This window comes from Sceloporus occidentalis, unplaced genomic scaffold, assembly GCF_023333645.1.
Source record: "Sceloporus occidentalis isolate IW3139 unplaced genomic scaffold, rSceOcc1.0.p SCAF_1, whole genome shotgun sequence".
Classification (NCBI taxonomy): Eukaryota; Metazoa; Chordata; class Lepidosauria; order Squamata; family Phrynosomatidae; genus Sceloporus; species Sceloporus occidentalis.
The window spans coordinates 93,331,397-93,356,756 of record NW_028316981.1 but is presented as its reverse complement, the minus strand read 5'-3'; the positions used below and the strand labels follow the sequence as shown (position 1 = coordinate 93,356,756).

Genomic DNA, 25,360 nt, shown 5'->3' with positions numbered 1-25,360 from the left:
CCCTAATGACACTTTGCACACAAATTATATTTTGTTAGATTGAGGCAATTGAACTTCCAATGGATCCAAAGACCAATAAAAGAAGAGGTTTTGTGTTCATCACCTTTAAAGAAGAAGATCCAGTAAAGAAGATATTGGAGAAAAAATTCCACAATGTTAGTGGTAGCAAGGTAAGAAATCATAAATTAATAGTGGCTAATTTTAAGAATTAAATCATTAGGAGGAGTTGACATAGAGGTATACTTTTTATTTTTATGTAAATTCTTAGGTCCAGCTAAAGTAGACCCAGAGAATTAATTAAATTTACATAAGTGTTGATTTATCAAGTTCTAATTAACTTGGGGCCTACTCCAATTGGGACTAATAGCAGAATTTGTCCAAGTACTACATACTTCTAAATCTATTCTAGTTGGGATTAACAGGTGGACTTAAACTTCTTTCTGTTAGAATACAATGCATTTGAGACATATGCCTCCATTTATAGCTTTTCTTATTAATTTGTTCAGAGGTAAGTGCACTCTATCCCTAAAACATTGTATTAGATTTTAGAAGTAATTTCAACACTGTTTGAATAATTTTGTTTAATTTAAATGGTTGTTATAATTTAAAATGGTTGTTAGAAGACATTTAGAAAAAAGATTCGTTTTTAAATCAAGTATGTTATGTGGTCAATCATGTTTCTTGGATAAACATGAATGAGTGGTTGCTATGACAGTGAACACGTTGGGTTCAGTGTTTGTGGAAGGAACCTATTGGCATGGAACCTCTTTTTGTGGTTCATGAGCAATAGGAATCCCATCGTGAACTGGGATGATGCCTGCAGACACCATATGTGAGGTTGAGGGGAAAACAAAGTATTAGGGTCCTGCATGTGGAAGCCTTACCACCAGCTGATTGGGTTGTGCCTAAAACATTGACAAATGATTATTGTGATTACCAAGTCTAAATCGTGCAGCCCCCACACACTGCAGAATTACAGACCAACTGCAGGAAAAGTGCTCACCTCCCACTTTTCTGTGTACATTAAAATGTTTGAGGTATGTTCTCACTAAAAATATACAGGGTGATTAAAAAAGAATGGTGTAAAACCATTCTTTTTGAATCACCATGTACAGTGGGCCCTCCACAATTGCTGAGGTTAGGGGCACAGGGCCCCTGTGAAAATGGAAAAAAATGCAAATAAAAAAAAAACACCTTTTTTAATCTGAAAGGACACCTTTCTAGAAATCTCTAGGTCCTCCAGTGTGACTATAGTCAACATCTGGCAGAAACATACTGCTAGACCTAAAGGGAACATACGAATCAAATCCGCAAAAGCCAAATGCGGATGGTGAACTGTATAGCATTTTGTATAGAAATGAGTAAGTGTTTCTGTGGAAAAAATATTTTACATGATAATGTGAAGTAAATACAACCACTGTTTTTCATAATGTGAGAAATTTACACGTAGCAGGATTTGAGTAGTTACATGGCATAACATACTGAAAGGAAATCTGTATAGACTTCACAGATCATCAGGTGAGGAAGAGTCACTTAAAATGTAACATCAACACATGGTGTGATGTTAACATGAATGAACCCTCAGCTTGTTAATTATCCACCACTTGTCTCACCTGTAACAAATGCCATTATGTCCATAGTAAGGACTTCAACTAGGAGTATATATAGTTGTCTGAAGCGTTTGTGTAAATCAATACTTTCAATCTGTCTGTGGGGGATTGACAGGGCTTCTTTCCCAATATGCCAGGGATTTGTACCATATTTGTGCGCATAGATTACAGCTTTCCTTTCCTGGAAATTTCCACAGATTGGCAACCAATAGCTTAAGGACCAGTGCCAGTCGACAGACCACCACTTTGAAGAGCACTGTTGTAGACCACGGCTTCTCATTTTCATGCCAATATCCAATGTTGCACTGGCAGAGAATGAGGTAGTAGTGGAGGCTGCATTATCAGGTGCATCCAGTAACTCCACCTCCCCAGAATAAAGTTGCTTCTTTCTCCCTAAGTGCTCAAGAGTAGGCAGAATGAGTCCAGGAATACTACAATACCCATTCAGTACCTTGGGAAAACAGAGCATGAACAGTAGTCCTTGACTGTGGATGTGAGAGTTGTTGCTGGTTGCCTTTTGTGAAGTCCAAAAAATAGCTATGCAGTGTAATACTAAGTCACTCATGCCCATTAGCAACTGGATGCTGGCTTCAAAGCTAAGTACCTAGCTTTGTAAAATTGGAAATGAGTCATTAAAGCTGGGTTTATAGGGCAGAAAGACACAGAAGAGCACAGGGTTATTTAAGTGATGTTCTTTTCATGCTAAACTGGACATTTTTTGTATTGTAAGAATACTAATTTGCTAGACCATAGGCCTAAAGGCACCAGATCATGTCTGACCTTGGAAGCGGGGTCAGCCATGGCCAGTATTTGGATGGGACATTGTCAATGAATACCAGGTGCTATGGGCTATATTTCAGAGGAAGGAACTAGCAAAACCACCTCTGTATTCCTGGCCTAAGAAACCCGTGAAATTCAAAGGGTCACCATAAATTGACAGGTACTTTAAGGTACATACTTATACACATACACACAGAGTATATGATTAGTTAGCACTAGAAGTTAGTTCTATCCAAATATTGGTGAATTTTAAAGCATACCCCAGCCCTCCCCCATTTCTGGGTAGTTTCATTAGAAGAGCACAATGTGTGGATGGGACATATTGGGGCTATTTAGTGTGAGGTGGAAGTGAGTGGAGCTCTGACCATAAAAAGTCTACTAGATTATTTTGAACAAGCCTCACAGCCTGGTCCTCATCTTTTTGGAGTGATCTTTGTCCTCTAGATAGATTTTTATGGAGCAGGGGGAAGAGAGATCAGGATTAAAAATCTTAAAAATTCATTTTTAATATTAGAAGTAAGTCTTTAACAGAAAATATAAGAACATGTAATATGAAGTGAACAAAATGTAGTCTTCCTGATGTTGTTTGATTTCAACCTGTGGTATTCTTCACTACTGACTAGGGCATCTGGGAGTTGCACTCCCATCAATCTCTGGGGAGACATAATAATAAAATAAAATATTTATCTAGGCGAGTAACAAGAGTTTATACGGTACACAATATAAGAACAATAAAATCCTCCCTCCCAAATTATAAATTTAACATAAAACATGATTAAAATATATAACAATACTACGCTACAAAGTTATTCTACAATCCGCGAATGACGAGGAGATACAGTAAGGAGGACGGGTAGAATCGGTTCTGGGCAGTTTCCACTCGGGGAAGGCCTGCCGGAAGAGAAAGGTTTTTGTCGCTTTTTTAAAAGCCTCCAATGAGGATAATTGGCAAATCTCTTCCGGCAGGCCATTCCAACGTAAGTGAAGTTAATGATTCCAGGTAGGTTTTGCTATAGCAAATATTTACAGAACACCACCTCAGTTAATGGAGGTGCAGAATGTTCAAAACCACTGAAATGGAAGGTTGATATAAGGGGAGGCACTTTAACAACTAGGTGAATACTATTTTAGAACTGTATTTTTTTTTTTAAGTTAGTGGCAGATTATTGATGACTTAGAACCTTTAGAATCGTTGATCAGCATGATTGGATAACCACATTAAAATTTATTCAAATAGGTGAAAAAACCTCGATGGATTTTTAATATATATATTCCAAAATGGGGTGTTTCTATGTGTTCTAATTCCTTGGTTGATATGCCAGATATAGACCTATACGCAGACGGTAGTGCAGCTTGCAATATGTAGTACAAACTTGTACAGTCTGCCCTCTCCATATGCGGGGGATACATTCCCCCCCCAGCGTATAGGGAAAAGAGCATATGCTCAAGCCCCATAGGAAATAATGGGGTGTGTGCTTGCGGCAACGCACGGGGTGGCGGCATGAGTACGCACCCCATTATTTCTGCCTGGGCTTCTCTTCTGTGTGAGCTCAAAGCCGCAGAAGGCAAGCCCGCCTATAAGGAGGGCAGACTGTATTTTGGAGGTGCATACTTTAGGATGAACATACTTTACTTTGCTGAAGTACTTTACTCTAGCTAAGGCTGGTATTAGTTTTAAATCATGATTCATTCTAATCAAACAATTCTTTTGAAGATATATTGGTGAGCCATTGCTTTTTAAACTTCTGGTACATTGCTAAATGTTCTGGGGCAAGTAGAGATTTCAACAAAAACTTATTTGCATCTTTTTTTATTTGCAAAATTTGCATTCATAACACAAAATGAAGATTAAGCTCTTTAATTGAACTATTGCTGTGGTATCATAAATGTCTAAACTGAACGTTCTTAATATACAATGTTGTCTTTCAGTGTGAGATAAAGGTAGCACAGCCAAAAGAAGTATATCAGCAGCAACAGTTTGGTTCTGGGGGTGGCCGAGGAAGAGGTGGAAGAAGAGGTACGTATTGCATGTACTATTTTAGAATGGACACATTCTAAAACATATGTCTGTACTAAAATGGGATTTTGTGGATGGTTTTCCTTTCTATAGCTCAAAGTCAAAATTGGAATCAAGGTTATGACAATTACTGGAACCAGGGTTATGGCTATGGAGGCTATGATTATTCAGGATATGGGTATTTTGGATATGGACCGGGCTGTGATTACAGTAAGTAAAAAAACTGTATTGGGTATATGCAAGCATAACTAAATAGCAGTTTAATGCATTTGATCTCTTATTCATAGGTCAAGGCGGTTCAAATTATGGGAAGGCTCCAAGACGTGGTCATCAGAATAACTACAAGCCATATTGATCAAAGGTATTCAGGTATGCAGTGGCATGCTCTAATGGAGAAAACTACTGCATCGGTTTTGTACTCAGTGCTGTAGATGGACATTACAATTATGTACCAAAATTAACTTTACAATACATTTCTATGGCTTGTTATGTGTATCTGAAGAGCTCTCTGGAAATGTCTTTCTTTAATATTTGCAGATAATAGATGTCTAGACAGTGTGGTGTGCAAATTTCAGCCTTGCTGAAGATTTAATGATTTTATTGATAGGTTAAATTGAAACTGATTTTGAGAGTCTGCTTAAAGCTGCAGCTCTGCATCTAGGGATTGCCTCTTAGAGTGAACTACGTTATTCCAGTTGTACAGAATAAGATGCATCTTAGGGAACCAGTGTCACTTTCCACCTTTTTATTTTGTATTGGTTTTGTGTCATACATTTCCTTTAATGGAAGTGTTAATTTTACTGTACTTTTTGGTACCTTTTTGGAATCTAATGTATTGTAAGGTATTTTACATGTGTTCTGATTCACCATGACATGGATATTGATGCTATTCTAGCTTTTGAATAAAAAAGCATAATCCAGTATCCTGTGCCATTATTCCAGCTATCTGTTACAGAGCAGGGGAAAGAAGTCCTAGAATTTCAATGGAAATGCTAGTGACAGGTACATGTACTAACCTTACAGTTGATGACTAACCAGCAAAGATTGGTTAAACTGTTAAAGGTTCAAAGTCTTACAAAGCTGGGGGGGAAAAATAAAACATGTTGAAGCTTTCGGCCAAAGCATGTATTTAAATGATTGGCTTGATAGGATTTAGGGTCACAGGAATCAATTTGTAAAACTGGACACAAGCTATCATAGGGTTTAAGGTTGTATTCATACACAGGAGGCAATGTTAGACAGGTTTCCAGATTAAAATCTTTTTTTTTTTTGTATATACAAGTTCAGTTTGATTGTTACTAGAAATGTGGAAACATGCTGAGTACCATATATTAAAAAAACTCCAGACTCTTTATATAGATTCTGTACGCATAATATCAGAAGCCAGCCTTGGATTTAAGAGAATAATTTGCTGACTACAGCAGTATCATCCCAACTGAATTTGTGCCGTTATGTATTTTAGTATTGCTTAAAACGTAAACATTTAATGCTAATACTACTAGGTTAATATTAAAGTTGACTAAAAAGTTTTTAAGTTTCAGTACTACTTTTGTTTCCAGATTATTTCACTCTTATATCTACTGCAAAGTTAGTTATTATGAGCATTTTTGTAGTCATGCTATTAAATTTTTAAAGCAAATAGTTAGTGGTTCTGACTTCAAAGGGAGGGAGATTTTTATCCTTGTTTACTGTATGTGCTGAGCTGCTTCAAGAACATTATAAATCTGCAGTATTGAATGCAGACAAATGATTTATCTGACATGGGACTGCTGTACATAGTAATGGAGCTTGTTGTGTAATCATAGTTAAGGGAATGAGGACTGGCCAGGTTATGCCCTTGTGTGCATCTTTCTCAGGTGTACAAATTATTCCCCTTTGTCATATTTAATGCCGACTTGTTTTAACACTGGGTTCAAATTCTGGTTAATACTAATTGTTAAAAAGTATATGCTAGCCATGGTTAAGATGGGGGCTCTCTCTTACTCAAGGGGATAAGTGGCAAGCCATATTATGATCTACGCTAGTTTTATTTTCATTGTATAATCATTCAGGTTGTTGGCCTAAAATAGAACTATTTAAATTCACAGCTAGTGGATGTAATTTGGCTCCAGTTAAATTGCTTTCTCACTATTTTATAGACTACCGTTTGCCTGTCAAAGCATGTCAGTTGTTGCAATAAACAGGGCTTGAAAATTAAAACTGTAGTTTAGTTTTTCTGACACTTAATTGTGTAGTCCATGCAAAGAACAATTTCTCAGTTGCTGTTGATGCTAACTTTTGCCTGTTGAAAGGCTTCATTTTATCATGTGTAGTGATAAATCAGGCAGGTTTATTGCCCGTCATTTGTACAGCAGCACACTTTTACCTCTATAGGAAAAAAACACATTTTAGCCACAGTTTCTATTACAGTATCTGAACAATGCATTTTAGTGCAAATTAAAAGGAATTGCTGAAAAATGTTCCCCTCCCAATACAGTCAGCCCTCTGTATCTGTGTTTTCAACCATCCATGGCTTGAAAATATTTAAAAAAGTAATTCTAAAAAACAATCTTTGATTTTGCCATTTTGTATTAGGGACATCATTGCTGTACACCACTTTATATAACTGGATTTGAGCATCCACAGGTTTTGGAATTCACATGGGGTCCTGGAACCAAGCCCCAGGAAATACCAAGGTTCCAATGTGGCTAGAAAATACAGAACTGCAATCATACAGAAATAAAATTCTATTTGGGTAGCACTAGGAAGTATCATATAATTGTCCTGCTGATACAAAGACAAGGCAAAATTACCTACCTTTAGTGAAGGTGTACCAAGTAAGATTTGCAGATACACAGGCATGGGAAGTTTGAGGGGGTGTGGTTTTTGAAAATGGCTTTTTAGAGTACTTGCCATTTTATTAAACTTTTGATGAATACCAAGTCAGTTAGCTGTTTAAAGGTAAGCATGAATAGCTCCCTTTGATCATGAATCTGTAATAATGAGGGTTTTGTTTATTTCCCTGGCTCCAACCTAGCTTAAAATACAGTAAAACCTAGGTAAGCATGATTAGGCATAGTTGGATTAACAAATTTGAGTTAAGTAATAAATCTAGACACAAGGGATCTGGTGCCCCTAGTGTCTACGGCATGAGGAACTTATTTCTTCACAGGCCCTCTATGACAATTTACTGCTACTCTTTGCGATGCCAAAATTTTTCAGACATTTTTCAAGAGGAGAAAGAAATTACTTTTTCCTGGTAGTTTGGCAGAGGGAGAAGAGAAGGAACCTGAAAGTGAAAAATAATGAGCACTGGGGTGTGTGGGTGGGGTGAGACAAATCAGCGAGAAAGAAAATGTGGGAAAGCTGGAACTTTTATTGACAAATGGATTTGATCTATCATCTACCATCACTGGTAGTGGGAATTTCATTTTCTTTTTGGCAAACAAAACTAATCAGAGATGCTGTGCTTTACAACATAGAAGATTCCACAAGTTGCTGTATATTTCACATGCTGATATTTAGATGTCAAATAGATTTTTATCTCATTGTTAAATTACTTTTAGAATAGAAGAAAACATGCATGTAAGACTGAAGGGTGGCAATTATGTAATACAAGGAGAAATTAGGAGTGATGTAACAGGAAAGTACAAATGTGACAACTTATATTTTCTGGATATTGTTTGCTTTTTTCTACATTCTATGAAGCATTGCAGAGAAGAAGTGTAGAGCAGAGCTGCATACTTCTATACCATCTGTATTACAATAAAAATAGACTGAATAGTTGCAGGCTATTACATTTTAAAATTAAGTATTAAAGAAATATATTACAATTCAGCGCCTCGTTTGTGACCTGTAAGAGATGGAATGAAAGAATTAAATATCCACATTCTAGACAAATTATTAATTTTAATTTCTTTTAGTGACATGCTGTTGTAGCTTGTATTGTTGCTATATAATTGGGTACGTTGCCATTATTCAGGTTAATGAATTAAATGATTTCCTTCATGGAGCATTTGACTCTGTTCTTATCATTTTACCTGAAAATTTATCCTTTGGAGTACTGGAAATGATGTTCTCTAAGCGTCTCCTTTCTCTAATTCTGCAGAAGATTAGCCAGAAATTAGATTGTGAATTCCCATGTACTTAGGGCAACAGCAATGAAAATCTTAGTAAATTTTCTGAAGGCATTCTTAAAACTTTGTTGTGTTCCTCACACCCTTCCCCTCTCCACTGGAGCACATGTTGTTCTGCAATACAGTGGTACCCCGGGATACGAATTGATCGCGTTACGAAATTTCCGGGGTACGAAAAAGTTAGATTGGAAAAAACTGTTCCGGGTAACGAAAGATTTTTCGGGTTACGAAATTCATTTCGGCGCAAAATTTAAATGCGAAGCGCGGCTAGCGGCTTTCCAGCGCTAACGGAAAGCCTTTTCGGGTTGCAAAATGTATCGGGTTACGAACGGCGCTGCGGAACGAATTAATTTCGTAACCCGAGGTAGCACTGTATCAAAAGTGGCTTCAAAAGTGGCTTGTGTTAACTGGGCCTTGTCTTCGCTTAGACTTTTATTAAGCTACTTATGTGTGATCAGAATTGTGTGATCTTGTCCCTTGCTTGTAGTGTCCGGTTATTTGCATTCTTTTTGAAATAAATAAAATGTAACTGTTCCTGATATGGTGCATTCCCCATTCAGCTGTCTATGATCCACAATAATTATATGGAATGGGGACGAATAATTTTTTAATGGCCACATCTCTTTCCTATGGAATCCTGGTATTTGTAGTTTGGTAAGGTACACATAAGTATAGTGTGCTCCTCTATATTACAACACAAGAGCCGCCTAGCAAAGAATTTTAAGTATTTCACCAATCTCCCAATATCTGGAATCCTTGCTTATGGCACAGCCATGAGATCAAAATGACATTAAACCGCTACAACTGTGCAGCATTGATACATAGTCTGTTAAAGCAGATACATCTCAAACCCACATTCTGTATACAAACTGACAATGCAGGGAAACAGCTTCTAGCCTAGTCTCCTTCTTTTAATATAAGTATCTATAGGAAATAGGAATTGATCTCCCCAACTCCCCCCCCCCCCAATGTTTTTCAAGGTAGGTAATTCATGAGCAGCATTGCCAATCTCCGGGGAATTCCCCAGAATCTGGGGAATTTAATTAATTTCTTTCTGGGGATTTTGACTGAATATTTTGGTAAATATTGGGAAATGCCAGGGATTTTGGTAAAACATTCTGAAGAATATGTTCGAGGCTTGTTGGCAATACTGTTCATGAGATGGACTGTATGCCATTTGCACAGCTGAAATAGGTCCCAAGTGGTCCTTAGTGTATATAGGTAGGGATAAGCTGACTAAACATCAATGCACATCCAGCTACCCAATCCTTGGCCTTTACAGTTTTTGCACATCAACCATTCTAACCATGCTTTCTTACCTGTTAATATCTGATCAAGTTTATCGACAACTAGCTTTGCATCTTTTGTATTGAAACAAAGTGGTGGTTTGAATTTCAGTACATTTCTGCCAGGACCATCTGTACTCAGCATAATGAATTCTTCCTTCAATCTAGATTTTTAAAAACAAAGATAACCCGGGGGGGGGGGGGGGGAGGGGATAAAATTGTTAGATGAAGTAACAAGTTAATTATAACACAGGCTGACCAAAAACGTATCTGCAAGCTAGTAATGCCTTCTTGCCAATGTGAGATCACAGAGCTCTGGCCAGCAAGAGGCTTTTCTGTCAAGAATAAGACTGGTCCAATTATGGCGGCACTCACCTTTCAACATATAGTATTTTTCTGCTTAATAGTATGTGTCAACTTTGTCATAGTTAAGTCCACCCTGCCTGGTCTGACACCTCCAGGAACCCAAATGCTCCAGAAATTTCCAAAACATGCCTTTGTAAATTACCTAGTAAAGAGAACCTTGGTGTCCTCCACTGCTGAGGAAAAGATACAGAAACTTTTTGTCATGCTCGCTTGGGAGCCAGTCGGCTGAAATTACAGCAGCCAATGTTAATTTTTTTAAAAAATTGTATTTGAACATGTAGCTGTGGTGACTGGAAAGATTCCTGCCTTCCTCCATCCTATCTGCTTACACTTCGTAGGGAGGTTTCATAGGGATTGCCCACAGATAATTTGGCAGCATGAAGCTTTCCTAGACTTAAATCTACTTCCTCAGATACATTTAGCTCCAAATGCATCTGAGGAAGTCTAGGAAAGCTCATGTTGCCAAATTCTTTCTTTCAGTCAATCTCAAAGGTGCCACAAGATTCTACATTAAAAGGAGTCTAAGATTATTATTTGTGGAGTGTGAAATTAAAAATGGATTAACATACCTTGTTATGATGAACTCTGCTTCTGTAGTAGCAGGTGATCTTTTGTTTTGGTCTCGTACCAAATCTACTCCAATAAATAAGCCAACACCTCTTTTATGAACAAGAAAAAAGTAGTGAGCCCATTAAACAGCAAATAATAAATCTGCAAAATAAAATTCTGATGAATAAAGTGGCTTTTCATTTTTAAATACCATTTGGGCGGAGGGAAGAGTATAGCAAGCGACAATAGGAAAGGAATGAATGGCCTGTTACAGACTGCCACAATAAAGCTGCTTCAGGTCTCTTTGGAGGTATGCTATTTAAATGATGCATGGGTCCTAAGAGTCCGGAGGTCGTGCCAAAGCCACACTCTATTCCTAAGCACTGGAGTGCAGCTTTGGTGCAGCTTCTGGATTCTTAGGACCCATGCATCATTTAAACAGCATACCTCCAAAGAGACCCGAAGCAGCTTTATTTTGGCAGTCTGTAACAGGCCAATAATAGATAACATTTTTAGTTAAATAAGACTAGGCTGTTAAGAAATAAATACCTGACATCACCAATGAGAGGATGTTTTGCTTTTAGTTGATAGAGTAGTTCCATGAGGCAGCTGCCCACTTGAAGAGCATGGGCCTGAAGCTCTTCATTCTCAATAATTTCCAAGACTGTTATTCCTATTGCACAGGACACAGGATTTCCCCCAAACTAAAACCAGTGGGGAAGAACCACAAGACAGAGAGATAAAGTTTTATACATAACTGCATTAGAACCATGTATCGTTTTTAATCTGAATTGAATGTACAGGTTGAGTATGCCTTATCCAAAATCCTTAGGACCAGAACTGTTTTGGATTTCTTTCGATTTTGAAATATTTGCATATGCTTGAGATATCTAACATAAGATTCATTTATAAACATATAGTACATATAGCCTGCAGATGATTTTATGCAATATTTTAAATTTTGTGTATGAAACTGTTTGCATATATTGAACTGTCAGAAAGCAAAGGTGTCAGCATTTCAACCAGCCATGAAAAATGTTTTGCATTTTTGGAACATTTTGGACTTTCAGGTAAGGGATACTCAACTTGTAATTGCACAGAAAACATTATATAAATTCCACCCAACAAAATTAACAACTTCTAATTCAAAAGGGAGAATTATACTTACTGTGTTAAAATATTCTACTCCTGTTGCTGAAAAGGCCTCTGCAATTTCTTTCGTTGTTGCTACGCAAGCAACAGGATGTCCATTACCAATTGGTTTTCCCATAGTAACTATATCAGGAGTAAAATCCTCTCCTTGAAGCTGAAATGCCCAAAAACTTTTCCCCACCCTGCCAAAGCCAACTTGAATTTCATCAGCAATGAATACACCACCTGCCTTGTGTATGTGCCTGTTAAAGACAGTGAAAATCAGAGTTATACAGAAATGCAGACCAGTCTGATCAGTTAATAAACTCTTGGTTGAGGTCCTGCCTTAGGAGATGTGCCTTTGGAGACATGCCTATGTCTCCCAAAGTTGTCCCCTAAAACTTACCCTCTTAAGCTGTGTAGCTCCCCAACACAGCTATTTCTGAATTGCTGGAGAGCAAGTGGGGCAATGCAATCAGCTGGTGGAAGAGGGCTGGACACAAAATTGCTTCCCTCAATCCCACTCTGGGAACTTGGAAATGGCCTTGTTGGGGGGCAGCACAGCTGAAATGGGCAGTGTTTGGGAGACTTTAAGTTGTTGTGATGGTGCAGTGGCCGTAAAAGTTAAATTACAATTTGTTAACATTACAGTTGTTGAACAGGATGCTAGATCATATTTCTCAATGATAATTTAGTGGTTGTTTTTAAAAAAAACTCATGTAGGAATGTTATAGGTTGATGATTGTAGATGTTAACGTACTCAAATTTGAAGTGAGACACATAAAACTCAACTAAAATACCCCACTACAAATCTCTGACCAGCAGCAGTAATCAGCATAATTCCTCAAAAGCAAGTTATAATATTTACAAGTCACAGACTGTCAGAGTGCGGGACCAGAATCCCGGACAATCAACCAGTCAGCTTAATGGTGAAATCAACTGTACTTTATTGTTAGTTCCAGAATCGGACATTCCTCATCACCCAGCTTCTTAGCTGAGACTGACCCCTCCCAACCAACCCAATGCACAAATCCCCCTTAGCAAACTACTCCTCCCTACAGCAAAAGCCCGAGCTAGCAAAACCCCCCCATTCCTCCCTGGTTCCCATCCACCACAATTCCCCCCTCCGTAGCTCATCTCCCCAACCTAGAGACTGCATTCCAAACCTCTGAGAACCAGGCCTTCAAGGCCACCCGATAAGCACCACCTGGAGCTAACAGTTACAACCCAGCTTTCCCTCTACAAGCCAAGCTAAGCCTACCCTAGCCCCCATTATCCACAACCACTATATATCTGGTAGAATACACCAGGATTCTAACACAGAGCTTGCAAGCGAGATGCACTTAATTCTTATTGCCATAAGTGGAATTTAAATTTTTGGCTGGATCTCATGGAAGGTATCCCAGCAGTCTGTTGTATTTTTGAAATACTGTCTGCCCCCCCCCCAAAAAAAAAACCCAGTTTAAATTAAATGGGGGGAAATGAGAGATGAAAGGTAAGTAGAAATACTTACTCTGCAGCTTTCTGGAAGTAACCAACAGGTGGGATGATTTGTCCAGCAACACTTGGTAAAGATTCCATAAAAAATGCAGCAAACTACAGATAGTAATAGCAAAGGTAGCAAGAAATACATATGTCAAATATTTAGAACTGTGTTTTCATTATTTTGGTCAAAGGCTCTGGTCAATGCTCCTTATACAGAATTGCTTCTGTGCAGTAGCAGGTTGCTTGTCTTTGCTGCTACACAAAAAGAACCTGTACCCACCCACCTTGTTAACAAAAAGTGTTTTGGGGCAGACTAAACTGGGAATAGATATGAAAAGGGGTTTCAATTGTGACATAAGAGTTATGTTGGCCATAGTTTCAGAAACCATGGTATATGAAGAAGGGGATGAATGCCATGGCTGGTATATTAACTGGTGCTGAGTCAGGGTTTCCTGTCACATCCAAAGGATGTGACAGGAAACACAAGTTAATGTTAACATAAACCTGGATCTCTACACTGAAGCTTGCAAATGATATGGAGGGTGAACTCCATTGATAGGTCATTTAAACTATTAGTTACATTTATATCCTGCCTTTCCTTCAGTGAGCTCAATGTGATGTACCCAGCTCCTTCTCACACTGCATCCTTATTTACAATCCTGTATTAGACTAGTACAGTTGTTTCCAAACTTTGGTCAATTCTGAGACATTAGCTAAAGATCATCCAGTGGATTTTCATACTTTAATGGGTACTATTTCACTATACTAAACACTGTCATAGTCCAAGTATACTAACCACTGTGTAATTGCTTCTATGAAGGATCAGAAATAATTAATCATCCAAATGCAGCCATATGAAAAACAGCGGTATCCCATGTGGTGCCTTCATTTTACCTTTCTGCCATTTTCATGTGCTTGGTCAATTATTTTTTTCACTTCGTTAGCATATGCCAAGGCTGGATCTTTATGGTCTTCTCTATATAATCCTCGGTATGTGTCAGGAAGAGGAGCCTGCCCAAAGAAAGTACAACTACTATCTAGACCACCTGGGTTTAGGTGAATTAAATAATTTTTTAAAAAGGCTAACACTTTTTTATGCATACCACATGGACCCATTCCTTTTGGCCTCCCAGGTTTCTGAATTTATATGGACTTATGTCAATCAAAGATGTCAAATGTCCATGATAAGCACTTAAAACAAAATAAAAAAAATAATCAGATGTGTGAAGTCAATTCCATACTATTAGACTAGTACAGTCATTTCCAAACTTTGGTCCTCTAAAAGTTTTGGACTTCAGTTCCCTGAATTTTTGATAGTTGGCCAAACTGGATATGGCCTCTGGGAGTTGGAAGTCCAAAACATCTGGTGGATCAAAGTTGGGAAATACTGGTCTAGTATAACATCTAGTATAGATGTTATAGCATGCAGACTCCAGCAAACATTTGCTCTGGAATAAGTACTTTGCATAGTCTTTCAACTGTTATCCCATTATTTAAGGAAGCTAGTGTCATAACATCTGTTTCCTCAAAACACTAGTTGTATGATTGTAAATCCTAGTTTAGCTAAGAATCAATGAATCATAGGCAATTTCATAAGCTGAGTGTTGTTTAAGTTCCTAAAAGGTTCTCTATGTAGCGCTAATAGTTAAAAGCAACAACACAGGACTGAAGGATCCACAAAATGGTTTGAAGGAACCAGATAAGTTGCAGCCAAATTGTTTACTGGGGCCGGCTACAGGGAGTACACAACTCCTTTGTAGCTCCATGACTGCCTCTTTTTGGGCACAATTCAAAGTGTTGGCTATGACCTGTAAAGCCATATACTGTTCAGTTCTAGATGATTTGAAGGACTGTACTCTCCCTTATGAACCTTCCCATGCTTTGAGTTTTGCTGGGGAGGCCCATCTCTGACCAACCTTCCTCACAGGTACATCCAGTGGGAACAAAGAGGGCCTTCTCAGTGGCTGCTCCCACTTTGGAATTCCCCAGATATACTAGATTGGCAACCTCCCTACTACCTTTCTGCAAGCAGGTGAAATCTTTATTCCAGCAGTACTTTAAGAATGCATTTTCCAGGGGAAGCAGGCCTTGTATGGCATGTGCTGGCCTTTATTTGTTTTAAGTGGTTTCAAATTTTTTGACAGTTTAATTGCTTTTTAACTTTACTAAGGTGCCTTGAGTTACAGATGGGGAAAAGGGATGACCATGATGAAGACAGCAGCAGCAGCAACAACAACAGGAAGGTCTAGGCCTGACCTGTATATTCCTAGCTATCAGATTCTTGGAATAAGGATTATATAACATTTAGATGAAATGGCATTAAGAAACCCCAAGTGCTAGTTAACTAAAGTTCCTGTATAGTATAAAATATCATTATACTGAAGATTTTAACTTTTTCTTTAGAAGTTTAGAACATTTATCTACTTACTGTTCAACAACAATAATGTCTTCATGCTTTGTGTACTGCCGTGCTAACCTCAGAGCAAGATCGTTGGCTTCTGATCTAAAATTGAAAGTTCTGCAGCTTTCTCACTGTACATATTCAGGCAAGTTGTCATCACTGTTGCTTTACTGTTTTGTATCTACAGTTTACAAAACTAAGCAATCAGACTTCAGATGTACATTTCACATAACAAAACAAGGACACACATAAAAAAGAAACACAGTAAGCATTACAGTTTTCACCCATCTTATCCATCTGCTTAGTGTTTTGTTGTTCTTACTTATGAATGAGATTTTCACTCTTGACGATAGAGCAAGCTGAATTTAGGCCTGTTACAGACTGCCAAAATAAAGCTGCTTCGGGTCTCTTTGGAGGTATGCTATTTAAATGATGTGTGGGTCCTAAGAGTCCGGAGGTCGCGCCAAAGCCACACTCCATTCCTAAGCACTGGAGTGCAGCTTTGGTGCAGCTTCCAGATTCTTAGGATGCATGCATCATTTAAACAGCATACCTCCAAAGAGACCCGAAGCAGATTTATTTTGGCAGTCTGTAACAGGCCTTAGTTTTTCTGTGAAGGTGGGAAATAGAATTGAGACCCTGTTGGTCCATTCCACTAGTGTAACCATGCCAGCTTGAGATGGCAGTGGCATGGATTCTGGGGTAAAGAAACCTGTAGGCAGAACAGTGGCAAGGGAAGGTTGAGGAAGTTCTCATTTGGTAGGAAAGCTCCCAGTTCATCAGCAACCTGTTTCAGCAAATTCTATGGCCCAGGATTTTCCAAACTAGCCTTTCCAGAACATTCTGGCTGACGTGAACCACTGAAAAGCCAGGTATTGGAAAAATAGTCTGCTTGGGAGCTGACAGTTTTTCAGTTCTGTTAACACGGACTCTCTACTTTTCCTTAATACTATGCTAGCATAATGAATCCTTAGACTTGCATAATGCCCCAAGAAGATTCTGACCTCTATGTATTCATTTTCATTAGATACACAGATATTGAAGTACAAGTAAATGCCAAGACCCAATGAAAGCAAAGGTGGGAAAATAATATAAAATGCAGTTTATTAGAGAGAACAAATTATACTCTACCTGATTTACAAACAAGATATGGAAGAAGAGTAATGAAATCCAAATAAATTTCCATTTAATTTAAAGTTTGTTTGCTAAGGAGTTGATCCTGCATGTACTTAGTGAGAAGGGAAATTGGTGAGTGTCACTGGATATTTCTGTGTGAGTACGTATGTGTTGTGCCTTCAAGTTGTCTGTTGACATGGGTTTTCTTAGGCAGGGAACACTCAAGAGATGGTTTACTTCATAATAAATGAACGCAGAGCAGACTTACCCTGAATTCAAAAAATAGAAAATGCAGAGCTTTTCAGGCAATGTCATAGAAAGTTTTTGTGCATAATCCACTATGTTATCATGAAGATATCGAGAGTTTGTATTTAGCATCAGATTTTGTTGATGTGCTGCTCTGACCACCTCTGGATGGCAGTGTCCCACTGAAAAATAAATAGGTTGGATGGTGAAATGAAGCTCATTTTTATGTCCATTTATATGTCCATAGTTCCCGAACCTTTCTTTTATACATCTCTCTGTTCTGTTCCAGAACTGGGTGTAGTTCTAGACTTCCCAAAGATTTTTTTTTCATGCTAAACACTGACATACATTACTGCTTTAACTTTTATTGGGGGTAAATTTAGTCCTTAGCATTGTAGTCCTTTCACTGGTGTGGTCCAGCATCCCCTCACTGTCAATGGTACCCAGACTATCCCTGATCGAAATTGAAATTCCCCATTGCTGGCAATATGAGGAGCTTGGGCTGTTGTTAACTATTTCACTGAACAATGTGAGATGAACCTCCCAAGTGTTATAGTGCTGAAGCAAACAAAGAAAATCAAAGTGCACAAATGTGATCCATCCACCCCAAATTAGCTATGACAACTGTGCAAGGAGCTTAGCAGTAGAGGAAAATTCACTCCCCCAGTTTGTTCCCAGCCTTCATATTTTCCCCCAGACTGAAAGCTAATACAAAATCTATTCACTCTTTCATGCCACTGGACTGCTATTAACATCTGGTCATATTAGTAAGTATTCCAAAACTTTCTGATGGCAGAAGTACGCTTCACTACAAACCCCACCCAGCAAAAGCAGAGGGGCAGGTAGAGAAGCGAGGTGCGAATTGTACCAGGTGACACCATAAAGGGAGGGTGATACCACTGCTCCTGAAACACCTACCTTTGGCATCTGTGTGCTTCCCTTTAAAATGCTCTAAGAGATTGTGAGAGTGGGGTGAAGCTCGGTGGGAGGAGAAAGGAGAGGCCCCAGAATTTTTTTTAATTTTTTTTTTAATTTCTAAAAAAATTAATTTTTTAAACTTTTTTCAGGACATCACATTTTAACAAAATCTTCACTATGTATATGTAAGTACATTGAGGTGCATATGATATTGTAATCTGAATGTATACTTTTAATTTTGCTAGTTCTGTAAGTCACAACAGTTAGCATGACATTCATTGGTATATGGGAATGATGACTGATGAGTAATGTTAGTGCAAAAAAAAGCATGACTAAGGAGTCTCTATGGTGTGAAATGGGAGGAGGAGGTGGTCACTGGTGGGAGGTGACACCATGAGTCACCTCACTGGGCTACACCAACCCCACACTAGGGGCAGGATCAATTTAGGGTGTAGGAACCTTGACATGTGCAAAATCATATACAGTGGATCCTTGTTATACGCTGGGGTTTGGTTCCAAGATCCCCCGTGTATAACAAAATCCGTGTATGCTCAAGTCCCATTAAGTATAATGACATAGCAAAATGGTGTCCCTAATAAAAAATGGAACATCAAGGTAAATTTATACTTTTTTGGAACATTTTCAAACCGTGTATGCTTAAATCCGTGTATAAAAAATCCGTGTATAAGAAGGGCCGACTGTACTGGCACAAAAGCTATACCGAAGCCCAATAGCCTTCTCACCACCTTTCTGTGCCAGTGTGGCTCCAAAGTAAGATGCAGCCTTTCCCCCCTTTTGTGTTGTACACCTTCAAGTCATTTCCAATTTACAGCAACCATAAGGTAGGTGTTTTTAGGGTTAAAATCTGACTCATACAAGGTCACCCAGTGGATTTCCATGTCTGAGCCAGGAATCGAACCCTGCTCTCCAGGGTCGTAGTTTAACCCTCAAACCACTTCACTACACTGGCTCCTAATTCTTCCTTATTCTCTTTTAAAGCCACTGTACTAACATTGCTTGCTGTGATGTTGCAGGGCTGAGGTCCAATGGATATATACAAGTTCTCTTATCAAGGCCAAACACATATCTGCCACATACAAAGCTGCCCATGATGGTATTGGGGATACATAGCATAGCGCATGCAAACCACATTCATTTAAGACCCTGCCATTTTTTCAATTCAGATTGCAATCAGCAGGAGCATCACTTTTCTATTCAAAATGAACCATTACATTAACATAGCACATAACATGTAACCTGGGCCTGAACGAAATAATTAACAAGAATGCAGTTTAATACTTGCCATGAGCAACATTGTTGATACAGTCAAGGTACTTGTTTCCATCTTCATCATACATATATTGATTCTTTGCCCGTACAATCTTCACCGGGTCATCTGGGAAAAAAAGCTTGCAGGAGGATCTGAGGAAGAAGAGTGAAACAATAAGTAAGACACCCTCCAAAATTGCTTGCTTATCTTTTGGATTTTAGTATTTTTAGACTTGGAGCACAAAGAGAATGCTGATATAAAATGAACATATTAATGATTTCGCATCTAATCACTACTCCTCTAAATGAATCCTGTGGGAAATATCTGTGAGATGAGCTATACCTTGTATCATGCTTGCTGCAATAAATAGGGAAGCCTATTTTCTGAGGAAGATCTAAAAGAGGAAATGTTGTTTAAAGACCTAATGATATTTCTTCTTCTATCTGCTTGAGTGTGACATCTTGACAGCACAAAATCAAGTTACATGGCACACACAGGGAGATTTCCTAGTTCTTTTTCTATCTCACTTCTTCCTAAGGTACTGCAGAACTGCTGCTGGACTTCTGTTGTTAATGTTTGTATGGTATTAATTGGTAAACAGGATTGGGAGTATTTCTCTAGTGGATTTCAATTCTGAGAGAGCATGTCCTTATTTATATATCAGAGGCATTTGTAAAATGTCAAAATGAGGCCAGTCCCTCAGCCTGCAGAATGCCCAGCCTACACAGCAGTGGACAGGGTTTAGGAAGGATGCATAAGGTAGTCCTTCATATCCACAGATTCAACCATCTACTGCTTGAAAATATTCTAAGGCACTGTACATACAGTCCCTAAAGGACAGCCTCCAGTTGCCCCTTTCCTAGCTGGATTGGGGCTGTGGCAATCTCATGCTGCGGCCCTGATCTGGCCTTTCCAGGGCATGAAAAGGAGCTGCAAAAAGCGGCTCTTTTTGCACCCTGGAAAGGGCACCATATCCACATTGCCATGGCTATACAGCGCTCCTTTGGCGTCGCATTGTATGGATGGCAGTGGATGACAAGGACCCACTGTATATGCAGAGGCTTGCTTGCAAGTAAACCAAAACTGGGACTACAGGTATGCATGCAAGTCCTGCTCCTGATGTCCTTATGCATCTGGCTGCCTTGGTGGATATCTATCTGTTCACTGCAAAGAATTCTAAAGGCATGTTTGTCTAAACACAGTATTTCCAGGAACGGGAAAGGTGACAAAGCCAAATTGCATGAAGATCCATAAGGTAGTACATACATGAGGATTATGAATACACTAAATGTGCCCTCCCCAGTTTTGATTTACCTAAATTGCAAGTACACAGCTGCACAGACCTGTTGTCAAGATTCGTAGCATCAATTCTGCAATCTTTCCCTCCCCACTTTTTAAAAGCCATTATTATTTCTCCCTTCCCTTTTAGGATAAGGGGTCACAAAGAAGCTTACAATAAAAATGGGGAAACTAGTAGATAAAAACTTATATAGAGCCAGCAGTAAAATAAAATGTAAAATTAAGAGTTTGGTGCAGTGAAAAAGTGTATCATCTGCTTAAACTATGAAGGTTTTTAAGAGAGGGAGCTAAACAATTTCACAAGTGTGGAGCTATCACAGATCTAATACCTGCCAGTCTGATCTGTTAAAAGGCAGGGATTCAGATGTTAGATGTAGAGCCCTTGCAGCAAAGAGTGGAGGAATGTTTTCACCTTGAAGGCTATATTCCTTTGAGGTTAATCTACAAGCAAACAAACAAAGCACAGTATTGATGGGAAAGCCAGCGGTTTAATTGACTCCCCCAACCCAGCTCTTCCTCTTTTTATCACCCTGTTTTTTTAAAAAACCTCCACCTTTTTACTCTGACAAGTACAAATGCTGCCAGGGACAGCAAAATATGAACAGTTGCATCAAGCTGACGGGTGTGAGGCCTGAGGATAGTCTGGGCCAGTAGTACCCCAGGCCTGTTGCAGGTGCTCTCACACTCTTCAGGATTGTAAAGGTTAGTAATTGCACTTCAAATTAAATGCAGAAACAAAGGGGCAACCATTGCAAAGTTGCTTCCCATATGGTCAAAGTATCTTGTTCTTCCTTTTGGTGACTGGATTTTGCCCCAGATAAACTTCCTTTTATGAATTTTTCACATATTCCTTCCTTCTTCCATGGGTTCCCACTTACGCTCCTCAGTTCAGCAAGACCAAGAAGGCTGTAACATTTGCCTTTGGCTCACAGCTTTTAAAGATATCCCTGTGAGTGATTTCATCTGTGCATGAGTTGTGCATGTGTACGAAACTGCATGAAGATGAATCTACTTCACAGGTGGCAAGGCAGTCTAAGCTGATAAAAAGGCCCTCCCTAGCCACCCGCAACTAGATAAAACTGGGTTCTGGATTATCTTCAGAATACATATTGAAAGGGAAATGCAATTCTTTCCTGAAACATGTTACAAACCTCAACCCAGATCAAATGTTTTCCCACTCCAGTCAACAATATTTTCATCTTGTAAAAAAATTTCAGTTTTGGTGCTCAAATCCACCTCTAGATACCTCTTTATAAAGTTTCTACTGCCTTCCTAGGATCAATTGATGGAAATGAGAGACACAGCTATGTACCTTCTGGTTTATTGCAATCCTAAAGTGACCCTATCATGATGTTTTCTTGGCAAGCTTTGCTTGGAAGGAGTTTATTGTTGCCTTCCTCCGAGGTGGAGAGACTGCAACTTGCCCAGGGTCACCCACTGGGTTTCCATGGCTGAGCAAGGATTCAAACCATAGTCTCCTAGAGTCCTAGTCCAATACTCCAACCACTACAACATGCTGGCATACTACAGCCTAAATGTACAGATTACTTCTCTGAACGGTTTCATATAGGTAACAAGCAAAGGAAACAATACCCTGGAATCCTGGGGCACCCCAATGGCTAACAACCAAAGGATAGAAGGACCCTCCCAACACTATTCACCCACTCCAAAAATGAATGGAGCCACCATAACACTGCCTCCAAGCCCAGCATTCACAAGGTGGTATGAAAAAAGATGGCATGGTGGATTTCTTCAAAAGTAGCTGACCAGTCAGAGAGAGTCAACAGGGTTGCACTCCCCTGTTCATCTGGCAAAAGTGATCATAAGGCTAGAAACTGATCTAGAATGGACCAGGTAAGCAGAAGGACAGAAACTGAACCTGGAGACAACTTATCTATACAAAATTAAAGACTGCTTTGTCTCCAGGGCCATTGAAGAGTCTTGCATCTCACCTTACTTGTGAGTTCCTCTTCTGAGTGATTCTAAACTATGGTATTTTCTATCCACCCATTGATGAACAGTTTACTGGGGATCATCTAACGTACCAGTAATGGACTCTAATATTTCAGGTCTTACTGAATTTGTTCTTATAGTCTTAATTTTCAGCAAAACTAGTAATTACTTTCTTAACACTGGGCACCTGGTCCTAAATCCTGTTATTAGTCCTGATTAGAGTAGACTGAATTTATTGAATTTACCTATGGGTTCCAGCTGTGTAGTGTTAGCTAAAACATGCATGCAGCTGAGCTGTAGGAATTTTTCAGGCTCTGAGTATAGTGAGATGGATATTCAAAGGAGCTGTTTTCCCAGAATTGAAGACTATTGGTTCTGGAACCAAAGAAACCGAATTCGCAGGTAAGCCTATGGGCCTGAACAGACAGGCCAAAATAAAGCTGCTTTGGGTCACATTGGAGGTATGCTGTTTAAATGACATACACATCTGAAGAGACCAGAAGCTGCACCAAAGCTGTGCTCCAGTACTTAGGACTGGAGTGTGGCTTTGGAGAGGCTTCCGACCTCTTGGGAAACATGCATCATTTAAACCTCCCAAGTGACCTGAAGCAGCTTTATTTTGGCCTGTTTGTTCAGGCCCTACATTTCCTTATTTAAAATGGTGGCAGAGGACATGTTGGCATGCAAAAGGTGCCAGTTAACAAAGGGCTGGAAGAAACTGGAGAACAGACACTTGTCATTATAATAGATCTACAGATGCTGCTGAACTGCATTTTGCATTCTTCACCATTGGTCATGCTGGGAGCAGCAGTTCAACAACATCTGGGGGGCCACATCTGAAAGAAAGATTAAAGTAAAAGGTGGAAATTCTCATATAATACGTCTTTAATGGCTACGTTTGTTCAACTTGGTTATGTTTGTGACATGTATCTGCTTCTGACATTTCTGAAAGACTTCTCAACAGTTACCTATAACTGGCTAACAGCATGTTGTGTGCCTTCAAATCACTTCTGACTTATGGTGATCTTAAGCTAAATTTATTATAGGATATTTTTGGCAAGATTTATTCTGAGGGGCTTTGCCTTTGCTTTCCTGAGTGGCTGAGAGTGTGTGACTTGCCCAAGGTCACTCAGTGGGTTTTCATGGCTAAGTGGTGACTGGAATCTTGGTCTCCCAGAGTCCTAGCTCAACACTCAAACCACTACTCCACATTGGCCCCAACTAGAGTGCACATATTCAATCAATGGTTGAATGATGATGAGGCAATACATAGGTCAATCCCACTGATTCAAAGGGCCTAATCTAGTTAGAATTAACAATAGGATTTAGGATAATGAGAATTGGAGCAAGTTGGCTGGTATACTTGTGGAGGAGTTCCCGTTTAGCATTACTTTGTTGTTGTTGTTGTTGTGTGCCTTCAAGTCATTTTCAACTTACATTTTTTTTCTTGACCTCTATCTTGCTGTAGTAATGCTCCATAGTGAGACATGCAAGGAGGCAATATTTTTAAAACAGATATTTTTAAAATTAGACTGGATGGGGAGAGGGAGCAGTATTAGTAAGGCATGGGTATCTCTCTAGAAATAATTTGGTTTGGCACCACTTTAAGTGCTGCAGCTCCATCTTGGGGAATCCTGGGGTTTGTAGTTTTACAAGGTCTTTAGCAAGAGTGCTGGTGTCCCACAAAACTAGAAAGAGCAGGGTTCTGGAGGATGGAGCCACAGCAGCCAAAGTGATGTCACTCTGCATTATTTCTCCAGTGTAGATGCATCCTATGCTGTGATTTGCTTTGGATCCCACACAGGGTGACCAGATGCCCTCACTGCAAAGGAGGTCAAGGCCCTGCAAAATGGTGGGCCTTCAAGAAAAACTGAGGACAGGCCCAAATAAAAGCTAAAAACACTAATGCAAAGGAAAATCCATGCATCTTAGTCATGCTCAAAAAGGAGGACATTTTGGAATCCCAGGATTCCCTGGGAACTGTTGTTTTGTGAGACATTTAGCCTTCTGGTTTCACAATAAACTACTGTTAAAGTGTAATAATAAACTTTTACAGTTTATTATTACACTTAACTGTTTTAACAAGGTGTAATGCAGTTTATTAAAGTGTAATAATAAAGCATAAAAATAAACTGCCAAGGCAGTTAAAGTGGTCTGAAAGTGGATTATTTCTGCAATGCGGATGCAGCCTATCGAGACTCTGGGGACTAGGGTTGGAGTCCCTGCTCAGCCAGGGAAACCCACTGGGCGAGCCTCACTGTCTCAGCCTCAAGAGGATGACATCCTCACATACCAATGGCATATAATATAATATGCCTGTCTGGCTTCCACTCCACCAAAAGCATCTGAGGAAGTGGACTGAAGTCTAGGGCAGCTCCTGCTGCCGATTTTTTCAGTTAGCCTCAAAGCTGCTACTACCAGATCGCTCTACATCAGTGGTCCCCAAACTGTGCTGTTTAAGGGACTTTGGACTTCCACTCCCAGAATCCCACGCTATTGGCCAACGTGGCAGAGGCTTCTGGGAGCTGAAGTCCAAAGTATCACCAAGAAGGAGCTGCTGGTCAGGCAGCCAGTCAGAGGCAAGGCGGCCATTACCCGAGGGCCCAGAGCCTCTTTCCCCTCGGCCTCCCCTCCACTGGCCCGCCTAGTGCCTACCCGACCAGCTCCTGCCTCAGGGCCAGCGTCTCCTGGCGGCTGCGGGGCCCCACTAGTCCGCTCCCCCGCCGCCTCCTCATGGCGCCCTGCCTGGAAGGGAGGCCGAGGCCCGGGAGATTACCGCACTACACCCTTCCAGTGCTGCTCTTCCTCTTTTAACTGC

General features: G+C 39.6%; 2 protein-coding genes across 6 annotated transcripts in view; one reads left to right on the top strand and one right to left on the bottom strand.

The window, feature by feature from the left end:
- The window catches only part of LOC149321828 (heterogeneous nuclear ribonucleoprotein A/B-like), a 10,539-nt gene extending 5,211 nt beyond the window's left edge, over positions 1–5,328 (top strand). Inside the window, exons 5-8 of one of the 2 annotated variants that reach the window (XM_089529381.1) lie at positions 39–170; positions 4,320–4,407; positions 4,501–4,617; positions 4,695–5,328. In XM_089529381.1, the coding sequence (XP_089385507.1) occupies positions 39–170; positions 4,320–4,407; positions 4,501–4,617; positions 4,695–4,762 (405 nt within the window). In that variant the 3' untranslated portion in view covers positions 4,763–5,328. The remainder of the gene's footprint in view (positions 1–38; positions 171–4,319; positions 4,408–4,500; positions 4,618–4,694) is intronic. The other variant, XM_089529390.1, reaches the window with a different exon arrangement.
- PHYKPL (5-phosphohydroxy-L-lysine phospho-lyase) lies at positions 2,892–25,360 on the bottom strand. Of its 4 annotated transcripts, XM_089529368.1 has the most exons (14): positions 25,198–25,287; positions 22,251–22,396; positions 19,324–19,442; positions 17,125–17,284; positions 15,768–15,842; positions 14,443–14,530; positions 14,234–14,350; positions 13,368–13,450; positions 11,892–12,117; positions 11,273–11,427; positions 10,744–10,833; positions 9,842–9,972; positions 8,427–8,488; positions 4,185–8,239 (listed from the first exon to the last, which is right to left on the bottom strand). In XM_089529368.1, exons 2-13 carry the CDS (start codon positions 22,328–22,330, stop codon positions 8,466–8,468), a joined length of 1,347 nt encoding a protein of 448 aa, XP_089385494.1. In that variant the 5' UTR covers positions 22,331–22,396; positions 25,198–25,287; the 3' UTR covers positions 4,185–8,239; positions 8,427–8,465. The 4 variants fall into 4 exon arrangements, with proteins under 4 accessions (XP_089385474.1, XP_089385494.1, XP_089385464.1 ...); XM_089529348.1 differs by lacking the exons at positions 4,185–8,239; positions 22,251–22,396 and adding an exon at positions 2,892–3,043 and having other exon boundaries at positions 25,198–25,360; XM_089529338.1 differs by lacking the exon at positions 22,251–22,396 and having other exon boundaries at positions 25,198–25,360.